Raw genomic sequence first — 26037 nt, 5'->3', positions numbered from 1 at the left:
TTTTAAAAAAGGTCCATGTCAAAAAAAAATCTTTTAAAAAAGTTGTTAAATGCTGAGTGAATGAATGTGTAGACAATTTAAGGCTACTACTCATGTCCCGGCTTTAAGATTCAGGCTTGGCAGCAGGCCAGTGACCCACAGCTCTGAGTTGGCATGGCTAGAGTTGAATGTAGGTTTGAATCCATGCTCTCTCCATGTCTGACATTCTGCTTCTGTCTCATATTTTGCAGGTTCCTCTCTCTGGATCCAGAACATTTGGAATACAGCTGGGAACTGGCCACCCAAGCTGCTGCAGACCAAATGCCCATCTCCCTGGGTTTGGGGGCAGCCTGGGCTTGGACCTCAGAGACCAAGTTTTTCTTGTTCAGGCTGCTTTCTTTCCACCATCTGCCTCTCAGCCCCCAGAGCATCTGAACCCCTTTCGTTCCCCCATGCAGCCCTTTTTGATCCAGGGCCAATGCACCTCACAAGTCAGAGGTCCATTGCTGAAATCCACACGGTCTTCCTTCTTGTGAATCCAAGAGGTTCCACAAGGTTCAGGGCTCCCAAGGACCTCTGCCTTTGAAAAGATGCCCCAAAATAACACAAACTGAAGGGAAATCTTGCCTCCTTCCCTCTGCCAGCTGGGCCAAGCCTTGATGGGCTAGTAGCCTTGGGATGGGCCTCCTGAGAGGTCAGACTCACACCCGCTCTGCCCCCAGACCCCAGTTGGTCCCTGTTCCCTCTTGGTCTGGGCTGTGTCTCCAGACTGAGTCCTCCTTTCAGCTAGGTGGGTGGCATATACTGTTTGAGGCAGAGGTACACCATCCTTCAACATGCTCTGCGAAGCCTTGGACACAAACAGCTAATGTCACTCCAAGCTGCTGGGCAGGTGGGCTAAACCAGGCCAGTAATTTCTCCTTTGGGTTCGTAGGCCTACATAATCCTGATGGTGAATTAGACCCATCCAGCCATCCATTCACTCAGCAAGTATTTACGGGCCACTGCCCAGTGGATGAAGTTAATCCACTCACAGATGCTATCCCCTGAGAGTTCTATGAGAGAGGAAGAAAGGCCAAAAGGCTTTAATCCTCCCCAAGTCTGAATCCATTAACTCTGGCAAGACCGTGGCTCCTGGCGTCCAGCGCACATGAAAAGCACCCTTCTCTGTTCCTTTCAGTTTGGCCTCCTAAGGAAGGGCACTTTGGAAAATCACTCTCAGAAAATCATGTACATTATTGGGAATGCTTCTTAGCTCTTCATGTACCATGAAGTGAATTAGAATAACGGACCCCGAAGCATAGGGAATGGGGGGCCTGGGGGCTCTGAGAATGGGACAGTGCTTCGTTCCTCCCCAGTTTTGAGCAGAGCCTCTTCTCAGCCCCCTCAGGCCCTCAGGAATCTCCGAGGCTCGAAGCCCTCCTGAAAGTAAGATTTCACATTCTTGGCTGACTTCCCTAGACTGTGTGTTCTGGAAGGGAGCATTTCTGATGTGGCTAATTGCAAGCTACTTAGAAACGACTTAGAAAGATCGGTCTGGGACTCCTTCCAGAAGGGTCTTGTGCTCCATGCTAAGGAATCTGAACTTGACCCTGTCAGTGATAAAGAGCCACTGGCAGGAATCTAAGCATGAAGTGATGTGGTCAGATCTGTGTCTTAGGAAGTTCACTCCTGCGGTGGAGAATGAACTGGGATGTGTGTGCTGAGAGGGCTGGAGATCCTCTGCAGTGAGACGGTGAGAGCTGAGAGAGCCTGGACCATCAGCAGTGGGGTCCCCTGAAAAGCAGCAGAGGTGTGGAGGGGAAGGTCAGTGCAGACAAGGATTTGTCAGGACACGGTGACTAAGGATGCTGGGAGCAAAGAGGGTGAGGAGAGTTAGATGTCCCTGGCACATCTGATTTGGCCACCTTGAATGGTGACACTCATCACTGAGTTGGGGATTGCAACAAAAAGAGCAGGTTCAGGAAAGTAGAAAGTGTTAGGTTTGGACATGCCTCATTTGAAGGGAGGGGTTCAAGAGTGTTTGATACAATTGTGGGCCAGATGCTTAGGACAGAGGGAGGGTTGGAGATCAAATTGTCACTCCAAGCAACAGTTGTCACTCCAAGCAAAGTGTCACTCCAAGCAAAGTGTCACTCCAAGCAACAGCCCTAGTGGGCTTCCCCAATGGCTCAGTGGGTAAAGAATCCACCTGCAATGCAGGAGACACAGGAGATGCAGGTTCAATCCCTGCGTTAGAAAGATCCCCTGGAGAAGGAAATGGCACCCCACTCCAGTATTCCTGCCTAGGAAATCCCATTAACAGAGGAGCCTGGTGGGCTACAGTCCAGGGGTTGCAAAGAGTCAGACATGACTGAGCGACTAAGCACAGACAGCAGAGTGGATGAGAAACTCCAAGAGATGAAAGAAGTTCCCAGTGAAGAGGCCATGCTGGACTCTGGCATTTAAGGGGGAGATGGGGAGAAAAATCCAGTGGAGAAGGAAGGCGGGGAGAATTATCATCATCTGAGAGGCTGAACAGAAGCCAGGAGTAAGCTGGGGGAGAGTTGTGCCCCTCCAAAGGCCCTGCACACCCATGAATTACTGCTGTGATGTGAACACTCGGGGAGAACCATCACCCCGGCCCACTCCACCCACGGAAAGACCAGCCAAGAGTTGGCCATGACTGAGCACGTGCACACGCACACATATGTAGAATCTAAACAGTGATATAAACGAACTTATTTTCAAAACAAAAACAGACTTACAGATGAAGAAAACAGATTTATGGTTACCAAAGGGGAAGCCGGCGGTGGGGGAGGATCAATTCGGAGTTTAGGATTAATAGGCATATACTATTACTTATAAAATAGATAAATAACCAGGTCTTACTCTATAGCACAGGGAACTATTAATATGTTCAACAGCGTGTAGTAACCTATAATGGAAAATAATCTGAAAAGGAATATATATAGATATATGTACATCTGAATCACTTTGAAAATGAAAGTCACTCAGTCGTGTCTGACTCTTTGTGACCCCATGGACTACAGAGTCCATGGAATTCTCTAGGCCAGAATACTGGAGTGGGTAGCCTATCCCTTCTCCAGTGGATCTTCCTGACCCAGAATCGAACTGGGCTTCTGCATTGCAGGCTGATTCTTTACCAGATGAGTTATCAAGGAAGCCTGGATCACTTTGCTGTACACCTAAACCTAACACAACATTGTAAATCAGCTATTCTTCCTTTTTTTTTTTTTAAAGAGGAAGAATATGGGAAGGGAATATTTGAAAATCATGGTTAAAACAGGTAAATTTTGTTTCTTTATTCTTTTCTGTATTTGCTAAGATCACTTAAAATGATCATGTGCTATTTTAGTTATCAGATAAGAGGCATGAGAAATTATCTTAGAAATAAGCTTGATTATTGTGGGGAGAGGGAGAAATGGGCTGGGAAAAGGGTGATCAACTGTCTGAGTTTGCCTGGAACTGAGGGGAGTGTCCATGATGCAGGACTCTGGGAGCTAAGAAATGGGGATGTGCTGGTCACCCCAGCTGGAAGGTTGAGGTCGACGTAGCACTGGAGGGAGATGGGGCTCCCTGGGGGGCAGTGTTGGGGTAAAGAGGTTCTGAGCATATTTGAAGGCTGAGAGGAGGACACCATTAAACAGAGGGAGGGGCTGAATTTAAAGAAAAGAGAGAACTGCCAGGGTGAGGTCAGGAGGAAAGCAGCTGGGAGAGAGCCATTCACAGGAGACACATTGGTAACAGGAAGAGAAACGATGTCTCTTCTAAGACAAGAGGGCATGAGCAGAGGGAAGACCAGCTAAAAATAAATTTGCTGATGTGGAGGAAGGAGGTTGAGGGAGTACATACCTGAGGGCTAGGAGGTCTGATGGGCCTAAAAGCCCCCTGAATACGTGGGGCCCCTGAGGACCCTGGGTGGCCCCAAGACACGCACTCCCCACAGTGGGGACCCCACCTCCTGCTGGAGCAGATGGAGACCAGCTCCCACCGGAAGGTCCAGCAGGCCTCCCAGGTGCCATCCACCCCGAGACCTGCCCTGGCCACCTACCTCGGCAGGAGGGCAGCGGGAAGTCCCACGTGGCGCTGTTCTCGGAGCCGGCGTGGCAGGTGAGCACAGCGTGGCCCTCCAGGAAGAAGCCGGGGTTGCAGTTGTAGCGGACCTTGTCGCCGAGGTTGAAGGTAGAGCCCTGCTGGACGCCGTTGGGCAGCCGCCCGGGGTTCCCGCATGTGTGGCTGGGGAGAACTGTGAGCAGAAAGAGAGACGCAGCCCATGAACAGGGCTCCAGCCCTGATCCCCTGCCTCCCAGCACCACCTCTCTGGGGGACCCTCCTCCCCAAGCTCCTCTCTTCCCTAGGACAGGGCCGCCATCCTCACGGCTGCTTGGCCTCTGAGTACTCACAGGGGACACGTGCTCAAAAGGAGCCCCAAGTGCAATTTATTCCCGGACATCCAGGTTTCCTGCCCTTTCTCATGAGCAGCCCTGGGTGTGAAGTATGTTTGAAGCTGTGGATCAGTTCAATCAGTTACTGCTGTATCCTGCCTTCGCCACTCAGGGTCATTTTATTTGTTGCTACAAAAGGGCTGCATGTCCTCCTCCACAGAGGAGCCCACAGAGCCCAAACCACAAACGCTTGCCTGAATTGTCTTCCTGGAACTTGTGTCTGGTTGAGCTGATTAAGACTAGATAACACCACCCACATTCTCACTGGGCATGTGTGAGTGAACACTCGGTGATCATTTGATGTCAGAGGGCTGAAAACTCCACCCTCAGATGGTGCTAAGTGCCCTCAAAACGTGCAGAGGCCTGTAGCTTAGTTACACATGTGCAGAAGGATGATCACTGCACCTTTATCCAATCACCTTTCCCCATGCTCCCCAAGCCTCAGACCACCTTGCTTCTATAGTCTCTATCCCACAAATATCCCGAGGCCCTTGCCTTTGAATTAAAAGACACTTACTCCTTGGAAGAAAAGTTATGACCAACCTAGACAGCATATTAAAAAGCAGACATTACTTTGCCAACAAAGGTCCGTCTAGTCAAGGCTATGGTTTTTCCAATAGTCATGTATGGATGTGAGAGTAGGACTAAAAAGCAAGCTGAGCACCGAAGAACTGATGCTTTTGAACTGTGATGTTGAAGAAGACTCTTGACAGTCCCTTGGACTGCAAGGAGATCCAACCAGTTCATCCTAAAGGAGATCAGTCCTGGGTGTTCACTAGAAGGACTGATGTTGAGTCTGAAACTCCAATCCTTTGGCCACCTGATATGAAGAGCTGACTCACTGGAAAAGACCCTGATGCTGGGAAAGACTGAAGGCGGGAGGAGAAGGGGATGACAGAGGATGAGATGATTGGATGGTATCACTGACTCAATGGACATGAGTTTGAGTAAACTCCGGGAGTTGGTGATGGACAGAGAAGCCTGGCGTGCTGCAATTCATGGGGTCGCAAAGAGTCGCACATGACCGAGCGACTGAACTGAGCTGAACTGAACTTGCCTTTCGGAAGGCAGATCTGAGACTTGTTCTCCCATCTCCTCGATGGGATGCTTTGTGAACAAACCCCTCTCTTTGCTGCAAACCTCGGCGTCTCAGCGCTGTGGCTTGCTGTGCGTTGGGCAAAACGAACCTGGTTCAGTAACAAGTCAATCCCATCACTTGAGATGCCCCAGGGAAATCACTCTAATCTCTTGGGTTTGATTGCTCTGATCTCAGACTCCACAGTCCTTCCCACTAAATACCATGGAAGGGACACAGACAGTGGCACGGAGTAGGTGCTCATTAAACCCTATGTCCTTTCTTTCATGCCTATCTGCCCTGGCAGCCAGAAGAGGACTTTGGCCCAGTAGGTTTAGGGGAGTTGAAGGGGTAATTAGTGCTGGAAAGAGGCAGTGAGGTAGGGAGACAAGAACCTGAGTTCTGATCAGACTGACCCGTTTCAAGGGGAAAATGGGGAGCCAGAGAATACCACACCCAGTGTGCCACATGAGCCAGAGCAGTGAGGGCCAGCTGCCATTGTGTGTTCATTATGCAGAGGAATAGTCTTGCTGAGGGTGTTAGAACATCATGACTGCCAATCAGGAGGGAGGAAGGGAGCGTGCATCACCTCTGTGCCCGAGTCACATGTTCACCCTGACTCAGTTCCCCCTACCCTGTGCCTTTCTTCCTCGAGTTGGAACTGCCTGCGCCCCAAAGGTCCCTCCTCTCACCATTCTACGCCTTCTCATAAGGTGAAGACAAGTGGTCACAGCTCTTCCCAGACTGCCATCCGAGTGCATGCATGCGTGCTCAGTTGCTAAGCCATGTCTAACTCTTTGCAACCCCATGGATTGTAGCCCTCCAGGCTCCCCTGTCCATTGTATTTTCCAGGTAAGAATACTGGAGTGGGTTGCCATTTCCTCCTCCAGGGAATCTTTCCAACCCAAGGATCAAACCCACGTCTCCTGCGTTGGCAGGAGGATTCTTTAGGACTGCACCACCTGGGAAAACATGCCATAAAAGTACTTCTCCATTACTTCATCTGACGATGGTTTATGGACACCAGCCCTGAGAGGCCATAGAGCAGGACAGTGGAAAGTACAGGCCTAACAACCTCAGTGCTTGGGTTCACATCCCGCCCTGGTGGCTTACTACCTGTGGGACCCTGAGCAAGTCTCTTCACCTCTCTGGGCCTCAGTTTCTGCCTTTGTAAGAGGCAGTTCACAACAGTACCTTCCTCTGGAGTTGTTGTGACAATTAAATAAGTGGAGGTATATAAAGCTCTTCGAGCCTGGATACAGAGAATACCATAGAAGAGAATCTGAGTTCCCAGTCCAGTGGGACATGCATATGGTTAAAGGTATACCAAATCCTTTATAGTGAGAGAGGAACCAGACAGGGGACCAAACCCAGTCAGGGATTAGTCAGAGCCAGCTTCCTGGAAGAGGAGATGTCTATGCTGAACCGTGCAAGATTAGTAAGAATTAGCTAGGTCAAAGAGTGTTCCAGGCAGAGGAAATACCATGTGGAAAGACCCTGAGGCCAGAGACAACCTAAGAGTTCAGGAAGCCTGGAGTAAGAGGGGAGGGGTGGCAATGATGAGAAAAAAGAAATGGAGATGACCAGCCTGGATTCTAGAAAGCGTCCCAGGTCCTTGATGTACCCTCTTCCAGCCCATATTGCTATTTTTCAGGACCATCTCAGCCATCCACACTGATCTCAGAGCCCTCAGAAAGAAGACTCTCCCTCTGCCTTCTCCTCTCCTCCTCTCTTCTTGTAGAAGGAAAGGGCAGACTTTGGTACTAGCTTCATCTGGTCTGAAGCCAGGTGCTGTCACTGTCTTATTCCCTGGCCTTGAGTCATGTGACCTCACGGAGCCTTACCTTCCTCAAGTGAAAAAGGACAGTAATATCTAGGGGTTGACCAGGTTACTGATCATAACCAATGCATGGCTGGCACAGTGCCCAGCACAGAGTAGATGCTTAACAATGGCAAATGTTGTCCTTCCACTGTGCTGTAGGGCCACGCAGACCCTGTGAGCCTAACATAGTGTCTGGCACTTGTAGGGATATATTTGAGTATTCATTACTTAGTCGTTTGGAAGAATTCCTCATTGAGGCATTAATTCCTTCATGCAATGAAAATGTGTATTGTGGGCCAGCTGCATTCTATGCTGGTAATAGAGCAGTGAACTGACAAAAGGGTCTCTGCCCTTAAATGGCTTATGTTTTTGTGGGAGAACTATCTTAAGGGCTAAAGAGCTCTTCCCTGCTTGTTTTCTACCTCTGACAAGTGAGATGACCCAGACAAAAGGATTGACCTCATCACCCTATTAACTTAGCTAAGAATATAGTCTTTGGGCTGCTGGATACCTTAGCATTTCCCATGATCCCATGCTGCTGGCTTCCTTGGCATTTCCCATAATCCCTTGCTGCCGGCTTCCTTGGCATTTCCCATAATCCCTTGCTGCCGACTTCCTTGGCATTTCCCATAATCCCTTGCTGCCGACTTCCTTGGCATTTCCCATAATCCCTTGCTGCCGGCTTCCTTGGCACTTCCCATAATCCCTTGCTGCCGGCTTCCTTGGCACTTCCCATAATCCCTTGCTGCCGGCTTCCTTGGCACTTCCCATAATCCCTTGCTGCCGGCTTCCTTGGCACTTCCCATAATCCCTTGCTGCCGACTTCCTTGGCATTTCCCATAATCCCTTGCTGCCGGCTTCCTTGGCATTTCCCATAATCCCTTGCTGCCGGCTTCCTTGGCATTTCCCATAATCCCTTGCTGCCGACTTCCTTGGCATTTCCCATAATCCCTTGCTGCCGACTTCCTTGGCATTTCCCATAATCCCTTGCTGCCGGCTTCCTTGGCACTTCCCATAATCCCTTGCTGCCGGCTTCCTTGTTATTTTCCACAATCCCAAGCTGCTGGCTACAGAGGAGGCAGAGACTGTGATGTGAGTGTTTGTGAGTGTTGGGGGTGCAAGGGGTAGGCCAGGTAAACATTTGGAGAAGAAAGCAAGCTAAGATTAGGGGAGGGAGCCAACCTGGGGAAATGGGCTAAGAACTGGTGTAGAACTAACGTTTCATTTTCCGCAATGAGACGCAAAAACCCAATTTAATTAAATTACTAATGTCAAATTTTTAATGAACCTACTTCTGCTTTGGGCTTTCTTCCTTTGAAATTAATGACTGGAACGTCACTATAAATAAAATCCGATTCTTTTTAAAAAGTCACTCTCAAATGCTCACTGCTCTTTACTTAATGAGCTGTTCATAATCAGACCACTCTGACCTGGTACCTCCACTGGGACTTGGGTGTAATGAGTGGGGTCTCATTTCCAACCCCACCTCCTTTTTTAACTTGAGCTTTGCTCCTGAGAGGCCACACAGGGCATGGAGAGAGGGCAGATGTTGGTCTCAGAGAGGCCTGGATTCAAATCTCAGTCCATCCACCTCTAGCTGAGTGATCTTGAGCCATAAACTATACCTCTCTGGGCTTCATCATTCAGTTATTCATCTGAAAATGAGGATACTGTCTTTTTCTTCCTCTAGAGTGAAGGGGTGGATTGTATTAGCTTCCCAGGGCTGCTGCAACAAAGTGCCACAAACTGGGTGGCTTAAAACAACAGATACTTATTGTCTCACAGCTAGAGGCTAGAAGTCCAAAATCAAGGTGTTGGCAGGGTCATGATTCCTCTGAAACTTGTAGGGGAATCCTCTTAGCTTCTGGTCATTATTCTAGAAAACTTTAATGCTCCTTGACTTGTCCATGCTTCCATCCAACCCTTCACCTTCACTGGGCATTGCCCTTTGTTTCCCTGTGTCCAAATTTCACCTTGTTAAAAGGACACCAACCATACTGGATTAGGACACACTCCAATGGCCTCATCATAACTCCATCATCTGCAAAGGCCCTATCTCCAAAGAAGGTCATATCCACAGGTCCTGGGGTTAGGTCTTCAGCATCTCTTTGAAGTGAGTGTGAAAGTCGCTCAGTCGTCTCTGACTCTTTGTGACCCCATGGACTACACAGTCCATGGAATTCTCCAGGCCAGAATACTGGAGTGGGTAGCCTTTCTCTTCTCCAGAGGATCTTCCCGACCCAGGGATTGAACCCAGGTCTCCTGCATTGCAGGTGGCTTCTTTACCAGCTGAGCCACAAGGGAAGTCCAAAAATACTGAAGTGGGTAGCCTATTCCTTCTCCAGCGAATCTTCCCGAACCAGGAATCGAACCAGGGTCTCCTGCATTGCAGGTGGATTCTTTGCCAACTGAGCTATCAGGGAAGCCCCTAATCTCTTTGGGAGGGGGCACAATTCAACTCATAACAGGCCTGATGTACAGATGAAATAAAACTAGATTTATAATACCCACCACTGAGTTCCTGGTATGTTTTGGGCCCAAGGCTACAAATTTATTTTACTTAATCCTCAAAACAATCATGTGTGATACTTATTATCCTTATTTTACAGATGAAAAAATAAAACAAAAACAAATTGAGGCACAGAGAGCTTAAGCAACTTCCCCTAAGGCCACAGAGCTAGAAACTGGCAGAGCTAGGTTGTGAATCTAGGTCTTTCTGGCTCCGTCATTCAACACCCTTCATTTTGGAATACAATACTGCTTCTGACAGAGACAGCGCCCAGTACACAGTGGGTGCTTAATGACCAAGAGTTCCCTTCCTCCCTTCATTATTCTAGACCCTGAGACAAAATGAAGGGTGATTACCTGACTGTCCAGATTTAATTGTCTGTCTTTTCTTCTCCAGTCTGATTTGCCGATCTTGTACTTTTTAATAATGTCAAGGGCAACATTTAAAGTGTGGTCTTTTGTAATGTGTCTGATGCACAACTTGCTGGACAGACAGAGATTGGAGATAAGCCACAAAGCCAGACTTTCTAAGGCACAGTGTTCTTTGATTTTTGGATTTTGCCTGTGTGTTTTTTTTTTGGCACAGATATTATAACTGTTCATGCTCTCCTGTCTATAAAACTTCCCTTTGATTGCTTACAAAATGAAGAGTGGGATATTTACATCCAAGGCAGCCGAGAACAGTATTATTAAAGCTGTGCCTGACATTGAACAATTCCATTGTAGATTAGCTGTGGGGAATTTTGTCCCTTCTACAAAGCCAGGCTCTTGCCAATCAACATGATATTCTCAGTGATTGTATGACAATGAATCTCCTTTGTGGTTGGAGTGCAGCAAAAGCTACATCATGCCTTCTTTTATTTTTAATTTGAGATTTTAGTTGCCATATTATAATGAAGAGACGTTTATGCTCTCTGGACAAGCACCCTCCATATGTTTGATTCCTTATCTTCCATCAAGTAACTTGTTTGATCTCCAGGGCCATACAGTTGATACAAACTGACAGGATGGCTGGGAGAAAGGATGCAGGAAGAAGGATTGCTTCTTCCCCAGCCCTCAGCATGGACAGGGGAGATGGTGTTGGGTGTGTGTGTCTGTGTTTGATTTGAAGGGTAGTGGGTATGTACAGGGAAGATGGTGTTGCATGTGTGTGTGTGTGTGTGTGTGTGTGAGACAGAGAGACTTGAGGGGCAGTGGGTATGGACAGGGGAGGAAAGAATAAGATCCATTACCTTTTAAGTGCCTACACTAGGCTAGGCACTTCTTCATCTCACATTATATCTTATTTAATATTTACAACCCCCTTGCTTTCCCCTGTTTGGCCTAGTAAACACAACTGCAGGCTTACTATGTGTCATCCTCATTGTCAAGTGCTCTGTATATATTTCCATCCCAAAGAATTATCTATACTTGTTGTCTCCACTTCCTCTCCTCCCATCTACATCTGATACAGTATGTAGCTGATGCATTCAGTTGTTTATTGTTTGTCTCACTCTGCTACAATGTAAGCTCCATGAAGACAGATATCTTTTTAACCTGTTTTGTTCCCTTTTGTGTCCTAGTTCCTCGAACAGTGCCTGATGTATAATGATACCTTGATCAAAGTTTATTGAGTGACTTAATGATCTTATTGAATCCTCCCAATAAACCACTGAGAGAAGGGCTGTTATCCCTTGTTGAGATGAGTATGATGGCCAGAGAGGCTGGAGCACATTACCCGAGACGCCATAGCACTCTGGGGGTGGAGCTGGGTGTCCACGGCAATGCCTGGCTGCTGAGCCCATGTACTTTGACCTGTACTAGGCCGTTATTGCACTGATCATTCCACATAGGGCTCACGGTAACTGGTGTACCTTGAAACACCCTCATAGGGGACTCACACTCATTCTCCTCATGGGAATGACTTGGGGTAAAAACCAGGCAAGTCAACCCCTAGCCTGTTCAGTGTTAGTCACTCATTCACGTCCGACTCTTTTGCGACCCCAAGGATGCAGGCTTCCCCATCCATGGGATTCTCCAAGCAAGAACAGTGGAGTGGGTGGCCATTCCCTTCTCCAGGGGAGCCTCCTGGTCCAGGGATTGAAACTGGGTCTCCTGCATTGCATGTGGATCCTTTACTGTCTGAACCACCAGGAAGCCTGGTCCTGTATATTTCCTGCTACCTGTCAATCAAGTGAAGGCAGGGGTGCCAGGACCTAGAGGGGGTATGCCACTCACGAGTCCACAGGGCCCTGTCCTACCAAGTATCTTCCTGCCTAGCATCTGGCATCAACTCTCCACTGTGAGCCTTTCTCTTGGCTCACGTTTTCAATTTTGCAACCTTTGGCATCAGGAGCACATGGGGAGTTTTATAAAAATACCAACGCCTAGACCTGTCCCCACACCTATTGAATTGGAATTTCAGAGGAAGAGCCCAAGCTCCTCTGGGTGACTGGAGAGCAGAGCTGAAAGTGAGAACCACTTGCGGTAACCTATTCATGTAGGTTATTCTATTAGCCTGGTTGGGTTATCTCTCTGAGCTGTGAACCGTTCAATTTCCAGCGCCTTTCTTGTTACTGGGCTTTGACTTCTGGGAGCAGCAAGCCCAGCTTCTCCCCGGGACATCGCTGTCCTCCATAAATCACACTTGCCCTCTCTTTCCTTCTCATTTGAGGATCCTCATCGTCTCTCCCCTGGACTTCTGCACCCAACTCTGATCGCCCTGCCGCTAGCCCTGCCCCCTCCAATGCACTGTCTGCACTGATGCTGCAGTGAGCTTTCTAGAATGGCAGAGTCACCACGGCCCTGCCCTGTTCTCCCTTTTGGAGCACATGTGCCCAAGGTGGTTGCCTACCACCAAGAGGCACGGGCAAATGCAGGTCCTCTAGTCTTTTGCATGATGAGTGTAAGAATAAAAAATGATTTGAAAGAATCAAAATTAATAAAAGGAAAGAGAAAAGAAAACCATGAGAACCCTCCTATTGCTGTCAGAATAAATCAAATTTTCAGTTCAGGCAGCCCCCTCCTTCTATAATCTGACCCCTGCTGACATTTTCTACCTTATCTTCTGCTCGTCTAATCCTGCCCCCCACCACTTCCTCTGTGAAGCCCTCCTTGATATCCTTAGGGTCTTGTCTAAACTGGGAAACCCCAGGAAAAGACATCCTGATAGAATGTAAATTCAGGTTTAATGTCATTGGCAACCAGCTCCCAGAATCCTGGAACTCCCAGCCCATTAACTACACAGGCTCGTTCTGGTCATTTGGTTAATTTTGCAATCTCACAGGCCCACATTTTACATGATTGGATTTTTTGGACCCACTTGCAGAATTAAGTCGGGGTTTTACTTGCACTTCAATTCCTGCACTTGTCATACGACATTACAATTCAATCATTCATTAATTTACAACACCCTGGCTTCCAAACGGGAGCTAAGCCTGCCTGTAATTGTTTGTTTAGGTGTCTATTTTCATCTCTGGACTTCCCCGAGGGGCAGGAATGACGCATTCTTTATTTATCTAGTGTTTGATTTAATGCCTGGCAGGAAGGGACTACCCCAATGGAATATGTTGAATATATATACACACACACACACACATATATATGTAATGAATACTGTGTGCATATAAAATGTGCATTATAGATAGGGAGCAACAAAGTAAAGCAAAGCAAAGGGTTGGCACGCTTTTTCTGTAAAGAACCAGGGAGTAAATACTTCTGGCCTTGCCTAATGGTCTCTGACCCAATGATTCAGCTTTTTTCACTGTGCCACAAAATTAGCTGTAGACAGTACCTGATCCAACCAAGCTTTACTTATACAACAGGCCCTTAGCCCATGAGGCACAGTCTGGTACCCATGAACTCATGTGTATTCAGTTACAGTCTCAGGAACCTCCTCTCATCTCCCACAACTGAGAAGGAAAACTAAGAAAAGATCAGTTTTGCTGGGAGTCCAGGATGGGAAGGGGCTGTCAGGGGAGCAGGCTGTAGGTGAGAGACCTTGACAGAGGTGACTGGCAGGAAGAAGGCAGAGAGAAGACAAAATAGGCAGTTGGCACCTGAGGACTGAGACCAAAATCAAATTTCCTTTCTCTATCAATGTGGCACTGGGGAAAACGGGCATTGTGCTGGCTACGGGATAAGGCTTGTGTGTGTGTGTTTAGTCACCACTCTTTCCCATTAAGATAGAATTTATGTTAGTGCTCAGAGCTACTCTTTAGGTTGGTATAATGAACCTGGTTTTACCCTAAAGAGCTGAGTTTAGAGAGCTGAAGGGTCACGCAGCTAGTTGCAATAATAATAATAGTCACCTTTTGGGTGTTTAATATGAGCTGGGCACTCTGCTCAGTACTTTACCTGGCTCTTCTATTTCATCTTACCGGTTGGCATCAGGGCAGGGCGTTGAAACTTGAGCCCTGTGACCTCAGCGTGTGCGTGTGTACTAAGTCACTTCAGTCATGTCTGACTCTCTGCGATCCTATGGACTGTAGCCCATCATGCTCCTCTATCCACAGATTTTCCAGGCAAGCATACTGGACTGAGTTGCCATGCCCTCCTCCAGGGGATCTTCCCAACCCAGGGATCGAACCCGTGCCTCTTACATCTGCCTGCACTGGCAGGCAGGCTCTCCACCACTAGCGCCACCTGGGAAGTTCTTGACCTCAGCCTGTGTCCTAATCAGGCTGCAACCTTGATCTTCAAGACCCGTGTTTGTTTCACTGCTTTCCCAACATGGAGGCAGTGCTCTGGACATTTGCACAGTTCTCCTCCTTGCCAGGCCCAGAGCACGCCTGTCCTGCACCCAGTCAGACCCCTTAGTGGCCCCATCCCTCCACCATCACTACCTGGGGCTTCACAGACATCCCTCATCTCACCAGCAGGGGGTGCAGAGGGGCTGTCAGTGGGAATTTTCCTTGACGCTTCATAACCCTGGGCCCCCATGGCCTCCCGTTTCACCTGGGATTTTTTAGAAGCAACACCAAAAAGGTTACATCCTGGGCCCCAGAATAGAGTTGCCAGTTAAAATCCAGGACACCCAGTTAAATTTGAATTTCAGAGAAACTCACAAATCTTTTTTTAAAGTATAAGTACATCCCATGCAACATGTGGGATATACTTATACTAAAATCTATCTGAAATTCAAATTTAACTGGGCGTCCTGGATTGTAATGTGCCAGTTTTATCAACTCCGCCCCAGAGTGGGGCGGGGGGGGTCTTCTCTCCATCAATGACTTCAGCTTCTTAAGGAACTGGGGGTTTCTTTGGGGAAAAGGGGACGAGGACAAGGAGAGAGACAGACTGGCTTTGAGGAACTGGATACTGAACCAGAAGAGGGGTTGCAGAGGGGGAAGTTCAGAGGCCCCCCAGGCTGGGACCTGTGGAGGCTTAGGTACAGCAGGATCACAGGGGAGGAGTGGGCTGTGTGGCTTTCCTCCTTTCCCTGATCACTCTCTGACAGAACCTCTGAGTCTTATTCTGTACCCACTTGTCCCTCTCCTGTTTCAGGAGACTATGGCATGCCTTAGCGTCTCTGATGAACAGCTTTAGGCTGTCCCCTGTGATGCAGCCTCTGTTGACCTTTGCTGCCTGAACCCCACTGTTCCCTCTTCGGCCCGCCCTGCCCCATCACACCCCAGCACCGGGATGCTCCATCTTGTCTAGACAGAGCAATGCATGCAGCATCAGTGGTACCCTATGAGGAAACATGGCAAAATACTATCCGTGTTAGGCTTAGAATAGCCAACTATGCAATTTGGGGTCAAATTTGGTTAATTGCAGAATGATGCCTAGAAATGTTTCCCAAAGTATGTTCCATAAAACACAGGCTGAGAAATAAATTCCATAAGAGCATTCAACTTTGAAAAATGCTACAGGAATTCTCTCCTCTGGAAGAAACCAAGCTTACGCATTTATCTCAGAGGTGCTGCAGGAGAGAAACCCGTTTAACCTTGCTTTAACCAGAATCTCCACAAATCTGATGACAGAATCTCTCCTCTCTTTCTTTTCTTTTTCTCTCAGAAATACCTATGAGCTTCTGAATTGTTCTGTGGAATACACTTTGGGAATTGCTAGGTTCTAGATAAGATAAACCTGAGTTGCTTTGTTTTCCTTATCCATCACTATCATCATAAAACAACAACAGCAATGATAGGTGACATTTATGTAATCCCTTCCCAGTTACCACACACAGTTTTTATAAACACAACCTCCCACTGACACTTCCAAACTTACATTTTTCTGTGGGTTAGGATGATCACTAGCTTTGGGGATTGGGATCAATTCTTACCAAAGAAGCCATCATCGCTTCCAGGTGAGAGCAGGTTATGTTCATGTGTGCATGCTCAGTTGCTAAGTCGTGTCAGACCCTTGCAATGTCACAGACTGTGGCCTGTCAGGCTCCTCAGTCCATGGGATTTTCCAAGCAAGCATACTGAAGTGGGTTGCCATTTCCTTCTCCAAGGGATCTTCCTGACCCAGGGATCGAACCATGTCTCCTGCACTGGCAGGCGGATTCTTTACCCCGGGCCACCTGGGAAGTACTTCCACAGCCTATGTTACAGAAGCGCAAAGGTGTAGATTCTTCCTTTCCATCTGATAACTTTTATAGCAGGCCATGGTCTGCTTGGCTGGAGAATAATGACCCCTGATCTGCTGGGACCAGACTTACAGAGGTTTGTGGCCAGGGCCAGCCAAGTTTGGTCTTCATTCGTGCCCAGCTACAGATAGAAAGCCATGAATGCTGAACCAATCCTAGCAAAGGGGCTAGAAGAGAGGGCAGTGACCTGGTTCAGCTGGGGGTCCTGTGGTGAGGCTGGGACTTCTAACTCTGGTTGAGGCGGCCCATACAAAAGGTTACCCTATCTCAGGCTGGGGCTGCCCCTGGCTCCATAACTGGCTTTGCTTTCTCCTTAACTGCCCGCCGCCCCCCCCCAGACTCTACAGTCCCCTCCAAGTCTGGGCCTTAGCCCCCTATATCCTACCATCCAGCAGGGAAGTGCTATGCATCATTTGGGATGCCCATGGTGATATCCTGCCTGCCAACTCCAGCCCTGTAGATATGGAATCCTGGAGCCCTGTCCAGGGCCAGGAAGCCCCAGCATACCTTGCATCCCATGGGAAGAAGCACAATATTCCAAAGGCTCCAGACCCCTCAGCTTCCCACTCTCTAAGAAGAACTAGACATAGGGGCCTGAGGAGGAGCTGGGGTATGAGGCTTCCAGCCACTCTCACCCATTTCTTGTACCTTCTGCAAAGGATGGGGGAGTCAGTGACTACAAAGGACCCTGAGTAAAAGCTGCCTCTGAGTCCCAGTAGGATCACTGTAAATCTTCTTCATTGTCAGCACCATCACTTACTGACCACCTGTATTGACTAACTCTATGTTGAACCCTGTCTCACTCAATCCCCATTACAACACTGTGAAGTGGGTACTACCCCCATTTTACAGATAACAAAATGAGGCTCAGACAAGGTAAGCTGCTCCCTTCACATGACTAGAACTGGGGGAGCGGGGGTGTCCGCCCAGTGGACTGATTCATGCACCTTCTTTCTTAGCTACTGCATTCCAGTGAAGAGGCAGAGGAAGGGCTGGTGAGACTGGGAAACTGGCTTCAAGGCTCCATTTCCTGCAGGTTCATCAATGGGGCCACGTATAGTGCCTGGGGAGCACTTTGCAGCTTGCGAACCAGGAAGATGGTGGGGAAGGAAGACTTGTTTATCTGTTTCTCTTTTTGTTTGTCTCTTTATTCTTATTCATCTCTGAAGCCCAACGACTTCTCCAAAGGCTTCATGGAGGCCCCAGTGCAGGTAGGGACCCTCAGTCCAGGTCCTCCAGGGTCAGGAGGCAGGAGGGCAGACAGGGTCTTCCCCGGGGCAGCTCCTTACTTGAGGGGCACCACACTCTCTCACGTGGAAACAGACACAACAACATACTTTCACAGCCCAGGGGCACAAATCCGTCCATTCAGATACTCGCCTTTCCACACACATGTCACATGTGTACACACGAGAGTACATTCTCATACACAAACATGCACGTCTAAAACCAGACCTCCAGAATGCGCCTGTATGAGCTCTTGTGTTCACACGTATGACAACAGACACAGCGCCTTCTCCCACACACACCAGTGAACAACCTCTGTTTCCATAGCAAAATAACAATCCCCTTCTGATTAGCCTCTTCTGGGATAAAGACCCTCTCTCTCCCATGTCCCCTCCTACACCCAGAGCTCCTCTCGGAAGCCTGGGTCCCCCTCCCTCTCACTTGGGGACCTGCCTGGCCCCTGCGTTTAAGCTCTCCTCATCCTGGGCACAGTATGGAATGTGGGGTGGGGGTGGGTGCGGATCTCCCCCTGCAGGCTTCATGCAGCTGTCGGCTGAGGCCGTGGTATAGGAGGGGAGCAGCAAGGCTTGTCGGGGTCTGGGAGGCGCCGAGCGTCATGGCTCAGAGAAGGGGTCTGGCATCCCGCAGACGTGGGTTTGAATTCGCCTGTGCCCCTACGAGCAGGGGGTTAGTGGTTGTGACAGAGGAGACAGCAACGTGCACTGGTTAGCAGAGGGGACTCCGGAGACAGACGGCCTGGGTTCAAATCCCAGCTCTGCTGTCTCACAAGCAAGTTACTTCACCTCTGGCACCTCACCATCAGAATGGGGGTCATAACAGCACCCAGTTGTCAACCAGCAGAGGGCTTACCGCAGTGTCTGCCCCATAGTACATGTTCGATACATTTGGGAAAGTCATCATATGTAAGTGGACTTCTGTGGCGGTTCGGATGGTAAAGAATCTGCCTGCAACACAGGAGACCCGGGTTTGATTCCTGAGTCAGGAAGATCCCCTAGAGAAGGGAACGGCTACCACTCCAGTATTCTTGCCTGCGAAACCCCACGGACAGAGGTGCCTGGAATGCTGCAGTCCACGGGGTCACAAAGAGTCAGACACGACTGAACGAATAACACGATATATAAATACCTAGAGCTCCCTGGGGGAAGACGCCAGGGCCATAAGAGACAGAGGAAGCTGGAGAGAGCAGAAGGGCCCCAGGAGCTGGAACACGGGAAGCCAAACAGGGGCCTGCTGCTTCCGGTCCAAAAGGCCTCCTTTAATCCTAATAAGAAGACTTCAGGGGACTTCCCTGGTGGTCCAATAGTTAGGGCTTCACCTTCCGATGCAGGGGGGCGTGGGTTTGATCCCTAGTAAGGAAGCTAAGATCCCACATGCTCTGTGGCCAAAAAAACCCCAAACTCAAAAGAGACAATATTGCAAAAAATTCAACAAAAACTTTAAAAATGGTCCACATAAAAAAAAAAAATCTTTAAAAACAAACAAACAAAAAAGAGAATTCTTGAACAGTCCTGCTCAGCCCCAAAGCAATGAGAGAGATGCAGACGGCAGAGGCCCAGGAGTAGACTGGGCCCAGGACCCTGCCCCTCTCCTCCCGACCCTGTGCCGCCCTGCCCGCCCGCGACACCCAGCCTCAGGGATGACGGGAAGGAGTAGCTCAGAGCCGTTTCCTGGAAGAGGCGTTCGGGGTGGTCTTGGCAGGGAAGGGAGGGTGTTCCAGGTAGTGAGGCTGGCACGGGTCCAGGAGCTCCAGGCCCCGTGTGTGTTTCAGGCTCTTGTCCCTCGTGTGACTGATTCTTAAATCCGTCTCCATCAGAGTCCCAGCCCAGACCCTTCTCCACACCACAGGTCTGAGTCTCCGCGCCTCTGGGGGCTCCCCGTGGAAGCCTGACATGTGCCTCCACCCCTCTGCAGCCTACCTGAACTCCCGGTCTCACCCCCAGCCCCGTGTGCCCTGGTGCCCGGCCTGGGGTCCGTCCAGTCCCACTCGGTCTCTGGAGTCCGCATCCTTTCATCTCTCCTATCTGACCCCCTCTCCAGCCCTGCTGCTAATGCCCAGGGCCACTCCGCTCCCATCTCATCTCCTACTCGGGGACTTGGAGACAGACCCCTCCTCACTGTTCTGTCTGTAGATTGCCCCAGTCCATTCCATTCTCCTGGGACCATAGCGCTTCTCTCTGAAGGCCCTGTGGTGACTCCTGTCTCTTAGAGGTGGGGGTCAAATCCCTGGAATGTCACTCAAGTCCTCCACAAGTGGCCGGGGCCCCTGCCTCCATCTTCAGTCGCACTGTCTCCCCTCACACCTTGCATTCCCACAACTCTGAACTCCTTAGGTTTCCTCCAGCACACTGTCTGTGGTGTGTGTGCGTGTCAATCGAGGCATGGGTGACTATAGCCAAGGTATTGTGTTGGTGTTACATGTGCCTGTTATATGGTGTGCGTGTGCCTATGTATATGTGTGCACATGCATGCATATGTGCATGTATCTACACGTATGTATGTGTCATGCATGCGCTTATATGGAAGAGCCTGCTGAGGATGGCGACCAAGGGAGACAGAGTTGGGAAGCCAGTGTTTGGCCCAACTAGTTCGGCGAGACGCGACATTTGCAGCAGAGATGGGCTACTGACAGCCTCAGGGAAGGAGTTCCCAGCTCCTGCCCTTCCCAAGTGAAATCAACAGAGCTGCGCGTCCTCCAGACCTGACCTGGGGCGCAGGGCATGACTGTGGAGCCAGAGCCACACCTCCGTCCTTGTGTACCGTCCAGGAAGGACGGAGGCCAGAGTCCCCATGGAGCCTGTTGTGACTGCTCCCCACAGATGGACAAGCTCTTAATTCTGGATCCAACCTCTTAGTGCCTGGGGTCACAGCTTCACCCAGAAGCTCCAGGGATTTTCTAGACACCAGCGGACTCCAATTGCTCCTTCTCCTTTGTCCTTGGTCTGAACTTGACCCACAGTCACTCCTGCTTGCCCCAGGAGGGAAGGATTTCTGACCTTCCCACCTTCTTTTCCTTAAGCCAATCAGTTAGGGCTGGAGGAGAGTTCTGGAAGCAGGGCTAGTTCTCTGCCCAGCAGAGAAAAGTGATAAGAATCTGTCTAAATGCTAGGGCCACTGTCATTCCACACTGCCATCTCCCAGGAGGCCCACTGGCTTACAGTAAGAGCTTTTCATTCATTCATTCCACCAATGTCTTCACATGCAGGTGGCATGCTAGGGGTCCCACTGATAAGCACCCTCCCTGTCCTCATTATGTTTACACCCTGAAGATGGTGGACTTCTATTTAAGGACTACCAGAGCCCACCCCAGGCTGCCCCCATAAGGAGGTGAGGCAACAGCATTTGAGGGTCTGCTGTGAGTCAGGCATTATGCTACGCTTCACATTCCTGACATCCAAGAAGAATGGTTCTCACTCCAGGCATGCTCTGCCAACCCTCCCAACCTCCACTGCAGGTCCCCTGTCACCCTCAACCTCTGTCCAGTCCCCCACACTGCTTTCACTGTCACCTGCTTCCAGGCACCATCCTTAAGCTTTCTGTGGCTCCTTGAGGCTGGTGGAGCAAACTGGAAACTTCTAGCAAAACATTCAGAGCCCTCCCTCGTCAGGACTCAGCCATCTGTCTCGGCTTTGCTCCCACGAGTTCCATCCCTCCCCCGCCCTCAGTCATGCACACCCCATCCCTTTGGAATGGTCACCTCTCCTTCCCTGACCTCTTCCTTAGGGCTCCGCATGCTCCTGGCCTCTGCATTTGCCATCCCCTCCCTCTGAAGTGTCTTCCATCCTTTCTGTCTGGCAACATCCTAGTCTACCTTTTAAGACTCAGTTCAAAGGTGACTTCTTCTCAAATGTCCCCTTCTCCTCTGTTAGGCAAATAGTCCTGCAAACTTGGCACTGACCTCTGTGAAGACATGCAGCACAAGAAGCTGGTGGAGGGCGGGCCATGGCAGCAAAGGCAGAGAGAACAAGAAGTTTGTATTAAGAGGAATGGGTGGGCCATTGGACTCACGGGTGGTCTCACTGGACCCAATGGATGGTCCCCTTGGACCGTGGTGCCCAGAGGATCTTAAGAATCATCTTGGCTAGCAAAGCATGAAGTGCCCCTGACAGCTCTAGGCAAAAGGAGAGTGAACAGAGCCCTTGAACTTGGTGGCCCAGTTACAGAAGCGTTAAACAGAGGAGTAGCAGTGGAGCATAGAGCCAGAGGTCTGAATAAGCATGATCGAGGTGGTAGTGGATGATTCTTAAGTACATCAAGCTCTTTTCTGCCCCAGATACAGGACTTTTGCACAGCTTTCCCTGGCCCATAGGTGCTCTGGTTTCTGCTCTCTGCATGGCTTATCCATGCTCATCCATCAGATCTCAGTTCAAATGTCACCTCCTCGGAGAGACCTGCCCTGACCCCTAAACCAGCCTCAATTATCCTCTGTCTCTACACCCTCTGTGTGACCTTCAGAGCACTGACCGCCATGTGTAATCATTTTATGTGTTCTTAATTGCTTCTGTTGTTATGTTTTCTCCCCACTTCCTCATGGAAGTGCTGTAAGAACTGGGACCTTATCTGACATTTTCCACTTCTGTATCCTCACACACAGCACAGTGACCAAGACAGAGCAGACACTCAGAAACTCTGCTTTGAATGAATGACTCTACGAACGAATGGGTGAATAAATGAGTGGACTGTTGGCAACCTCCACGTCCCCGGTTTTCTGTGCCCTTATCATGCACCCCTTTTGACTGAGCTTGCTCCAGTGGGCTTCCGTTCCTTAAAGACTTCCTAAGGCAACAGGCATCAGAAAATGGTTATCAAATTGGCTGCCTGTGACAAAAAAAAAAAGCTAGCTGTCCAAAAAAATTCATTGTCCCTTCTCTGGAAGTACAATACTTCACAGATTTCCTTGCAGTGGGGTTCTCTCTTGTGGAATGTGGGCAAATGTGATATATACCACTTCCAGGCTTAGCCCATAAAAACCTCCACTGCCTCCTCTAGGCTCTTCCACATCGGTTGGATGTGGGTGACCAGACCACACTGGGGAGCCTTCTTCAAGATGGAAGGAGGCTTCATCCTTTAATTACCACATGAAAGAAGCTACCCCACCAAACTGAACACCTACCCAGGACTGATAACCGGGGTAAGAAATGAGCTTCTCTATTTGCTGGCCATGGAAATCTGAGTGTCTCTTACGTACCATGGTCTAGTCTACCACTCTCAGAGCCCTGACCTGGTCATTCTTATAGTCAGGACTACCTTCTCCCACATGACCTGAGTCCTGACTAGTTCTGTCTGTCCTGTATCCATGACCTGTGCTGACTGCCTGTGTTTCCATGACAACCACAGCCTGGCTGACCCAGGAGCTTTCCCCCTCTCTGAGCTTTCAGCATAACATCACCTCTGCTGCTCACAAATCTTAGATCCATGGGCTGAGAACCCAAGGGGATCTCCACCACTCTGGAACCAGGAACCTTTTGAGAAATGATAAAACACATGGGTCCTCCTCTTCACAGGATCACAGGACTCACAGGTCCCTGAGATCAGGGATAGATCTCCAGGGCTTTTGCTCAGCATGGCAGACCTGTCAGCCTGACTCCAAGTTCAAAATGTTCAAACCAAACAACAGTCTTGCCCGATAAAGCCAACTCTGCTCCCCAGAGGAGATGAGTTGATTCCGTCAAACCAGGAACCAGTCACGGCTGTGTCCATGATTTGTCAGACTGGACCTCATTTGCTGGCCACTTCCTGTGGATTAGACCCTGTGCTAGATACCCTCCATGTAGAGGAGGCAAGGTAAGGTAGGAGACAAGAGTGCGAGCCCGGTGCTTAGAAATCCCAGCATCATCACTTACTGGCAAGGGCTTCACCTCTCTGAGGTTCAGTTTCCTCACCTAGAAAGGAGGTAACTTTGCAGATAAAGTTATACTAGCTTTAATTAAGGGGATAACTGCTGCATAGGGTAGTTATGGGGGCAGATAATCCATGCAAAGCACTAACACGATGCCTGGCACAGCATAAGGGGCTAGTACCACCTTCTGCATGCCTCTTCTTAGCTGTGAGGCAGGTACCACTATGATTCCAGCTCCACAGGTGAATAAACTGAGAGCATAGATGTAAAGAACTTGCCTGAGGTCACCAACCTGGTAAGTGACAAGCCGAGACTCAAATCTCTCCAGCTGACTGCCTTTCACAGATGATTGACTCAGGGTCGCTACGGAAACCTGCAGCACCTGGGGTGAGATCTGGTGAGGGGAGCTGAGGGGTGTGCGGGGGCACTGTGCAGGGGAGCAGTTCCTGTGGGGGACACTGATGCAACCTGGTCACCTCAATACCCTGAATACATACAATTACGATCAAGCCTGGGGTGGGGAAGGAGGAGGCAAGTTCACGGAAGGATTCTCCTAGCAGCCAAAAGGCGGAAGTAATTTGAGTGTCCATCAGCAGATGAATGGATAAACCGAAGGTGGTATATCCACACAATGGAATACTATTCAGCCTTCAAAAGGCAGGGAACTCTATAACATGCTCTAACATGGATGAACCTTGAGGACATCACGCTAAGTGAAATGAGCTAGTAACAAAAAGGTGAATGGTACACCTTCTGTTGACATGAGGTCCCTAGGGTAATCAAATTCACAGAGAAAGAAGGTGGATGGGGAGTTGCCAGAGGTTGAAGGAGTGAGCAGTGGGGATTAGGATTTCATGGATATAGTTTCAGTTGGGGAGATGAACAAATTCTGGACATGGAACGTGGTGATGCTTGTAGAACAACGGGAATTCACTTGATGCTCCTGCTACATGCCCTTGGAAATGGAGCGCTTTGCTATGTCTCTGTTAACATGGTTTAAAAAACGATTTTTTAGAGGAGGTGGCAAAGGTGCCCGCTCACCCCCAGGGATCCCAACTCCCTGGCTGCTCCAAGAAGAAGAGAGGGTGATCCCAAGTGGAAACGGTCTGCCGAGCCGCTCTGCTCAGATCACCATGCGCCCCCGCCTCCTGCCTCATTTCCAATTCTAGAACTATTTATCATCAAGGAGCTGCCGGAGATGGAATGCGAATTAGGAGCTCAGCGTGATTTTGTTTTATCTTGTTTCCCCCGTGAGGTACTGCCTGAGCGGGGCAGGGCGGGAGTGCGCCCATCTTTGTTGTGACTTGTTGCCAAGCAAAGGCGGTGTCGGCTTCCACGCGGGAGGCTGAGTGTGGAGGATCCTGGGGCCTGTGCAGAAGACGCTCGGTACAGGAAATAATTACTCCGTGTCCCTTCAAGTTGGCCCAAAACAACAGAACTCTGAGAAGCAGCAAGGATATACCTTCTTAATTAGTCTCCTCATTTAATCTGGGCTATTACTAGAATGGCATCTGGACCAGACAGGCCATACTTTACAATTCGCTCCTGCTGCCTGGCAGGTGGCTTTGGGTGAGTCTCTGAATGTCATTTATCCTCAGTCTTCTCATCTGTAGAATGGGGATAACGTAAGTGTGTACATTAGGTTATGGAGAGGATGGATAAAATGCTCCATGGAGAAGGTGTGGCACACAAACATTTCACGTGTAGGAACTGACATTTTCATCATTTTGTTACTGTCATCATCACCCTCATGACCACCCGTACTAGCATCATTTCTAAAGGGCTGCATTAGAAAAAAAAATAGACCCACAAACACAAGCACACTATTAGACAAAATGAAGTCTGCTTTCTGCTGTTCCCCTCGCCACTCAAATGTCCCACAAGAGGCACCAAACCACCCACACATAGGGCTCCCACCCTCCCCTGGTGCCCACACAAGGTGTGACAACTATCACCTGGGTGCGGGGAGGTGGGTGAGCCTGCACGCAGGCTGGGGCCCTGTGCTCCTGGAGGCAGTTCAATGCACCAGACGTGGAGTTTGCTGGGCCCAGTTCAAAACCTGGTTTGACCTCTTTCCAACAGTGTGGTCCCTGGCCTGCTTTCCTTTTTCTTTCTTTCTTTTTTTTTTAACAAATTGTGAGAACACATGCATGGCATAAAATATACCATCTTCACCCTGACTAAGGCACAGTTCAGCCGTGTTTAGTACATTCACGTTGTTGTACTATCCTTAGCACCATCCATCCACCACATTCTTCATCTTGTGAAACGAAGACTCCATAACCATTAAACACTAACCTTATCCCCTGCACTTCCCAACCCTGGCAACCGCCACTCTCTCCCTCTGTGATGTGACTACTTGTTATCACTTAGCATAAAATCTTTATAGGCCATCCACGTTGTGGCTGATGTCAGGTGACCATGGGCCTGCTTTTGTAGCTTACGAAATGCAGATAATAGGCCACCCTAGCATTCTTACAAGGATGAAATCTACCCTGCTGCTCAGTCCAAATCCCTGGAATACTCCAGAATCCTCTTTTCCACCTC

The 26037-nt window shown here is 49.3% G+C and overlaps 1 protein-coding gene across 2 annotated transcripts in view; it reads right to left on the bottom strand.

The window, feature by feature from the left end:
- The window catches only part of CSMD2 (CUB and Sushi multiple domains 2), a 679919-nt gene that overhangs the window by 426598 nt on the left and 227284 nt on the right, over positions 1–26037 (bottom strand). For both annotated transcript variants that reach the window (XM_043461986.1, XM_043461987.1), the window contains exon 4: positions 4034–4228. In XM_043461986.1, coding sequence (XP_043317921.1) covers positions 4034–4228 — 195 coding nt within the window. The remainder of the gene's footprint in view (positions 1–4033; positions 4229–26037) is intronic.

The sequence above is a fragment of the Cervus canadensis genome, chromosome 2 (genome assembly GCF_019320065.1).
Source record: "Cervus canadensis isolate Bull #8, Minnesota chromosome 2, ASM1932006v1, whole genome shotgun sequence".
NCBI lineage: Eukaryota > Metazoa > Chordata > Mammalia > Artiodactyla > Cervidae > Cervus > Cervus canadensis.
Note: the sequence above shows the minus strand (reverse complement) of the source record. Positions and strands in the feature narration are given on the sequence as shown.